General features: G+C 41.1%; 1 protein-coding gene across 1 annotated transcript in view; it reads left to right on the top strand.

Moving 5' to 3' along the window:
* The first annotated feature begins 69 nt into the window (after nt 1-69).
* PLA2G4F (phospholipase A2 group IVF) overlaps nt 70-7,281 on the top strand; it is a 28,731-nt gene continuing 21,519 nt past the window's right edge. Inside the window, exons 1-2 of the mRNA XM_040600007.1 lie at nt 70-2,710; nt 6,864-6,936. Of these exons, the coding sequence (XP_040455941.1) occupies nt 2,342-2,710; nt 6,864-6,936 (442 nt within the window). The 5' untranslated portion in view covers nt 70-2,341. The remainder of the gene's footprint in view (nt 2,711-6,863; nt 6,937-7,281) is intronic.

Here is a 7,281-nt window from a genome sequence, read left to right as displayed (position 1 = left end):
GATTAGGGTTGGGTTTTTTTAATATTAGTCCTCACTTTCTCCTCAAAGTCTCCTCGAAGACCCAATGCAGGGACTCCCAGTATCACTTCTGCTTTAGTATATGTAACTCAGATGAGACCATGTCGTATGAGAGCTGTCATCGCTTCTCACCTTTGGTTTTTAAATCTACAAGTTTTTAGTATGCTTGTGAATGTTCTCAGAATCCTACTACACCACTTTTGTATTCTCTTTGAGTAATTTTTTGAAAGTCTTGTACCATTAAATATGTGCTTACTAGAGAACACTAAAATTACTGACAATTTTTTTTTTTTTGAGTGGTGGTATGCTATTTTGGGGTGGGAGAAATGTTGAGCTCTGTGTGACTAAGTCAGGAAATTTCTAGATTCACCGGTTTGCAGCTGTTTGAATTGTAGGTCATAGACTAGTCTAGCATTTGAAGTAGAATATAGATCTCCAGTTCTGCCATTCTGTAGAAATGGGAGTAATCAGCACTGAAGAATAGTCTTTTGTTTCCATATTGCACAATTAAGTATATGGCTATTTCTGGAGAAGACCAACCCACCAAAAAAACCAACCAACCAAAACCGCCCCCCGCCAAAACCTCAAAAAAACCACACCACAAATCAAACCTTGCTAGCATCCTTTGGAATCTTGATCTCTTCTAATTATGCACTGCATCTCTGCCCCCATTAGCAGCCCTAAGAGGAGAGCTAAAGGGGTCCCTTGTGATATCTGTGCATATTTTAAATACTGTATAGTATAGTTGGGGTCATCTATTCATGCTGACAAAAAAATAACTGAATGAAATGTAGATATACATCTACCTTTACCACTATGGGGATGCTAATCCAAGCAGAAGTAAAGTTACCAGGTGTGAGGCTGTTGCCTCATCTTTGGTTTTTTTCCTTAGTCTGCTGGGAAATGACAAAAGCAAGTAGCTTCTCTTTGGATATTAAGCTGGCTGTGAACAGAGTCTGTAGATAGCTAAAACTGCACGCAAACACTGTTTGCTAATGGAACAAATCTTAAACATATGTTCTAAAGAGCTTTCGATTTTTCTTGAGAGAGAAATTCAAGAGAAATTCTATAAACATGAGATCCTTGTGCTGAGATTTCACTGGAAGAGGAGAGAGAACTTTAGGAGAACACAGGTAAGCCAGATTTTAAATGCAACTGGACACTCACAAGATAAAGTACAGGCTTTATTTACTGCCTGTAGTAAACTGTTTATAGTAAGTCTGATTTCTCCATGTTAGCTTACTGTGTGAGCCCACCTCAGTTTTACTGTAATTTATAGTCAAGCTTAGATTAGATTAAATATAAATAAATCACACTTATGGTTTTGCAATTTTCAAAGGTAGATAAAACCTAGTATGATAGCCCTTGACTTTCAATGCAGTGGTATGTAGAAATGCAAAGAAACTGCTTTTTCAGTCCAGTGTCTTATCTTTACCATACCATTTAGTACCACATGAGAGCTTTACAGCCGCTGCTGATCATTTTGCAGTGGTGGTGTTTGCTTTTTGCCTGTGCGTTGACTCTTAAGTCTGTAAATTTGCTAACTTGGACTGACTTGTGTTCCAGATGTCAGTGCCTGTGCTTTTATTAATTTTCTTAAATTCTGATCTAGTGACTGACACTAATGACAGGAAATGATTAATGAATGGGATCTTGCTGAGAATGTGTCACATTCTCATGTTTGTGTAGAACTGGTGATACGCTGCATTACTGGCTTTTGTACATTCTCTGCCACTTTCTAATTGTTGAAACACTTAAATTTGTTTTGCTTCATTTCAAGCTCTTTAATAAAAGTTCCAGACAAGCCAACTGTCAGCAGCTGTTAATAAACTAATTGCTTCCAGGTAATCTCCTTTGCTGCTTAAATGTTTTTTAAGGCACATTAGACTCATTAAAAAAATATAAAAAACTGCTCTATCAGTTGTACCATTTTTCAGGAATCTTTGGTGGAAGAATCAGGACTGCTACATGGAAAATGAGAATAAAGGGGGGACCTATGGAGGCTGCTCACAGAGTGAGGAGAGGTGGTGAGTCAGTGTCCTCTGGGGCATCCTAACGCAGACCAAGCTGCAGTGTCTCTGCTTGCCTCCCTGCAGCTTCTCTGAATGGCTGCAGTCAATGGCAAATCTGGATTTGCTTCAGCCTTGTAAGATGGGTATTTCTGTTTAAAAATATTCTTTTAGGGTATGCTGAAATTTTGAAAGGGTTTAAAATGGCCAAAGTTCTAGATGAGGTTGCTGGAACACTCAAAGTAAATCTGGGCTAGGGGTTTTGAGGTTGTGGCAGAATCACTGAGCGGTGCTTCCTCCTACCTAGGGCTTCCATGTCCGTCCAGTGCTGCTTTGCTGCCCTTATCTTCTTACCAGTACTTGAAAAACCTGCCAGCAAGGTTTTGAACTGGGTTGTTTGTCAAGCGCAGGCCACACCTCTGCTTGCAGCTGGAAGGCAGCCCGGTCCTGCGCAAAGCAAAGCTTCAGACGGAGCCGGTGGCCTGCAGCCTGCCACAGCCAAGGGTCCAGGGACTCTTATTTTCTGCATTTCCCTGTCAGGTTTTCAGTGGAGACAACAGGACGTTTTCCCCATGTTCCATGAGGTGCTGCGGGGCCCGCTTCCACCCAGAGTGCTGCCTTTTCTGGCAGCTGTGCTTTTCCAAAGGAAGGAGAGGAAGGAGACGGGGTTTTATCACTGGCGGGTAAGAGGAACGGTAGCACTGTTTTTGAGACAGCGTTCCTTAGCCAATGTGTTCAGTAGTGACTTGCTGTGACTGCATGTGTGGAAAACCAGGCCTGCACTTGTGCAGGAATTAATCAAAAAGTTTGTCGGGGAAGATTTTGGATAACAAAAGTATGCTAATGGATGTTCCAGGTTTTTACTAAATTCAGGGTCTGTGTGAGGCAATGCAGAGCAGGTCTCTGGTTCCTTAGGTTTCGGGGAACAGTTAAGCTGATGTCAGGTACTTTTGGTGGGGCAGGGGAGAGTTCAGGAGACTGTGCTTCTCATCAGTAGAGACAAAATACTGCTTATGTGTTTTCTTGCAAAATGTCCTTGATTACCATTCACTTCCTTTCTGCTCTCTACCTTATCCCATGGGGCTTAATGGTCTGAAGTAGACAAAGATTAATGATTACTTCACCCCCTGTTCATAATGCAGTACAACTACATTAAAGTGGTTTCAGTGTGTTTGTCCTTTAACTGGTGTAAGATCATTCCGTTGTGTAAGACAGTCTGGCCAGTAACCTTGATTTTGAATTACACTAAATGTTTGTGAAGGAGCCTTTGCTTAGGAGGTCTGATCTGTTGTCTGATTACCTGTGTGTGTGTGTGTTTCCCAAAATCTGCAACTTAAAATTGAGGTGACTGTTAAATGTCACAAGATGGTATGGCTTGCTGCCTGTATGCCTCTCCACACTTCTGCTTGCTCTGTGATAAAAATTATCTTGATAGGTGGTGGATTTTTTTTTTAATGTTGTAGTTTAGTACTTGGAAAATCAGGGTAGAAGAGACTAGTGTTAGCCTGTGTGAATTCCATTAACCCATAAACCACTGGATGTGATGTTTCCCCTTTAGGTGCTCACTATATAAATAAATTTCAACACTACTTGGCAAACTTATGCTGGCTGGGGTGGAGAGCTTTTGTATTGACTAGTTAATAGCAACTGAGCAAGAGATGGAACAGAAGATCACCCTTTTGGCTTTCTAGGTGAATTCAGCGTGATCAGATCTCTAATTTTCCAAAGCTTAGCCTTGGTTTCACATATCTAAGGACAATGGTAAACTGGAAACAAGCCCACTGTTTGCCACTATTGTGATACCAAGCTGGTAACACTACCTGTATTGCCTGACTGATTATAAAACTTGCCTTCCAGAAGATCATGGTTCTTGGGACTGGGTCTGAAGTCTCCTTTTATGACTGTAGGTGTACACTTCTGGGGGTGGAGGGAAAGTTAGGGGTGCCTAGGGCATCTGAGTTTGCTTTTTGGTTTAAAAGCAAACTTCCGGCACTCTGGCCATGAGGAAGGGAATTACAGGCAGCCGTGTTTTCCTTGGGAGCAGGAACAGGGGAGAGAGTGCTTCCTTGGTAGACCAGACACTTCTCTGCCCACCTGATTTGCCTAGTAGCTGTGAACACAAAAGAAAACATGGCTTAGAAGTTACATTTTTATTTGCTATTGACAACATTTTTGTAATGAGATTGGCATGCTTATAGTGAGTCCTCTGCATCCACTGAGAGATGTGGAGTGGATCCCAGCACTTACACCCCCCTGTATAAAGGCAAGTATTCTGGGCCATATGAGAATAAAGACTGCTGGGTCCTACAGCTGGGGTAATCTGTTTTGCAGTCACTTGCTGCTGCATCAGCATCTTCAGCTTACAGGGAAGATACAGACAGTGGGTTAGCGGGGCTGAGTGTGTGAAAATTCAGTTTTGTACCCTCATTTAAGGCTTTCAAGGCCTTTTTGCTTCAAGTGAACTCTCTTGAGCTCTGGAAAAGGGGTGATTCCGAAAAATCCTTAAGCTGCAAAGTAGAAATTGTTTGGTTGCATCAGTTGCATACACTGGTATGCTGTCATGTACACTGGTGTAGGCAAAATTGTCATTATTTGTTGTTCATTTCCCATACAGATTTCTTGCCTGCCTTTTCCCTGACACATTCAAATGGATCATATCTAATACTCTCAAGCTTCATTACTCTGTAAGCTCACCTTGCACCATGCTATGACCTTGCTGTGCCTTGGCTAAAAGATAAATAGAAAAAGCAGACGGGAGGGTTCTGGTGTAGCACAGACTTGTAAGCCCAGTGAAAAGTCTGTTATATGCCCTTAAACTATGATCTGGGCGTGGAAAATGTGTCCTCAGCTGTTTGATGACTGACTGCAAATCGAAGTTCATTAGAGACTTTCAGAAGGACTTTCTTTTGAACATGTAACTATACGTTGACAGATGGTGTGGGTTAAAAGAAGGCTATGCTATCTTCAGGGTGTTCTGTGCTTCCTCTGCTGATAGTGTCTGAATTTCAGGCAATAGCCAGGCTACGTGAGTAAAGATTGCTTTGGCAGTAGTGGGAGTGTGATTACGTAGCTTCATTTCTCAACAACCTGAAGAGTTGCAGCACCTTTAGGAAGCTGGTGAGAATAACATATGCAATCTTAAATTTCTCTCTGTAGTGCATTCTGCAACTTGATGAGGTAGCAAGGAGGTTAGGTATTGCCTCAGAAACTAGCGTTGGTGGTTGAGCAAAATAGAGGTGATTAGGAAAAGTTTTAAAAGAAAAACTAGCATCTGAAGGGTAGAGTTCATGGTTAAGTTCAATGTGAAGGTATGCCTTGCTCCTAGAAACAGATCAGGGAAAGAGTATGTTCAACATGTTAATACTGCAAATAAGAACACTTTAAGAGTAATAATAATATAATTGGAATTTATTTGCACAAATTTAATCTGGCACCAGTGTGAGAGATCTTAGACAATGTGTGTAACTTTTATCCTTCACTCGTTCATCAGGGTGGATGGTAGTCACTTAATACAAAGACATTCAATATACAATGTGTGTCTTGGTTTTGTGTTGTTCACCTGGTAAGCTGAGAAGTACCTTGAAGTGGTAAGAAGTAAAACACCACAAGCGTGTGACTGCCTAACAAACATAGCACAGTTCCAGTTATCAGCTAAGGAATATTCAAGAGAAGTTTGACAGTTCAAGGTTCATTGGTTTCCTTGAGATCCTAGTTAGTGATATGTAGGGCCTATGTTTTTATATAATATTTGGCACTCTGCAGCACTTTGTTGTAAGTGAAGATCCTGTTGAATTCAGTTGTAGATGAATACTTAGCCTATCTGAAATTAAAGTCTGGTCCCAGGTCAGCTATGTAGAAAATTATGAACATGAAATAGTGACCACTTGTGAAAAGCATTTTGAAATGAGATTTAAAAATAGAAAAAGTTCTTAGCCTGCCAGGATTGTGTCATAACTTATGGAAATGAGGCAGAATCCCATTCTTTTCACCGTATACAATTGTTGCTGGGCAGTCTCTGCACTAAATCCCTTCAAGGTATTTTCTCTTGTCTTCTTCTGCCCTCCCCCTGCTAGTTCTTGATCTTCTAGGATTCAGTCAGGCTTTTTTTTCCCCCTCTTCACATCCAGACATCTAAATACTAATATTACTTTCCAAAAATAGTGTCCCAGAAGCTTTCAAGAGCAAGAATTACATTTTGATCTGTGCTTGTGGAGTGGCACATGCATGTTTAGAGTGCTGATACTAGTAACTAGTCCAGAATGAAAAGGAATTTAAGGTTTGTCTTTTCTTGTTCAGACTGCCATGAAGTATGTGTTCCTACAAGAAAGTGGTTTGGTGGTTGTTTTTTTCCCCCCTCATTGTAAACAGCATATGCTTCTTACGTCTTTAGACCATGCTGTTAAGATTCTTGTCATGTCTGGTATTACTCAAGCATGCATATGCCCTTGGCAAGTAGTCTTAATTTATCCAAGTCATGATTAAAATTATTTGAGCAGCTTTAGTATCTGTTTATCCTCCAGCAGGAATGAACTAATGAAGGCATTCAAAACTGATCTATAATTAGAGGAAGCCCTAAATAAGGAGCTTATTTTCTGAAGTCTGTGAGGAGTTACCCTAAGACATCACTCATTGCCCTGCTGAAAGGGAATTTAGTTTCCTTCTAGACTCCTTTAGTCTTCTTGCAGGGCACTGAGAGTGCTGCATATGTTCCCAGACTGACTCAATAGTTTATTTTGGGTTGGCTGGTCTGATCCATTTCTCTGGACTGATACTAGTGTGGTTATAGAACAGGCACTGCAATTGAGACAGATGTTGAGCTTGTTCCTCTCTTTTCAGTGGGAGAAGCACCCTTACTACAACCTAACAGTAAAAGTCCTCCAAGCCAGAAACATCAAGGGTACAGATCTGCGTAAGTATTTAGTCAAGTTTATATGAAAACAGATAGTTTGTTTGGTGCTTATCTGTAACACAGGTGACGTTGTTATGGGAACTTCTTACTGACACATAGTGTATTGTCTTTGGTCTGAATAAAGGCTTCTCTTGTAAAGCTTGATCTGAGGCCAAGCTGCAAATTAACCCTTCTACTATGCAGAATTAGATTGGGTAAGTCCTGGTAATGTTTTGCTTCCCTGCTTCTTTACATCTTCTATTGTGGCCCGTTTTGTGTTCCTTGGTCTGGATTCAGTGCTCTGGCCATGGCAAGTTTCACGCTTGCTTCTGCTGAGCAGTCGCCTTACCCTGGAAGCAGCAATCT

The sequence above is a fragment of the Falco naumanni genome, chromosome 7, assembly GCF_017639655.2.
Source record: "Falco naumanni isolate bFalNau1 chromosome 7, bFalNau1.pat, whole genome shotgun sequence".
Lineage (NCBI taxonomy): Eukaryota > Metazoa > Chordata > Aves > Falconiformes > Falconidae > Falco > Falco naumanni.
The sequence above is the reverse complement of the archived record's forward strand: the minus strand, read 5'-3'. Positions and strand labels throughout refer to the sequence as shown.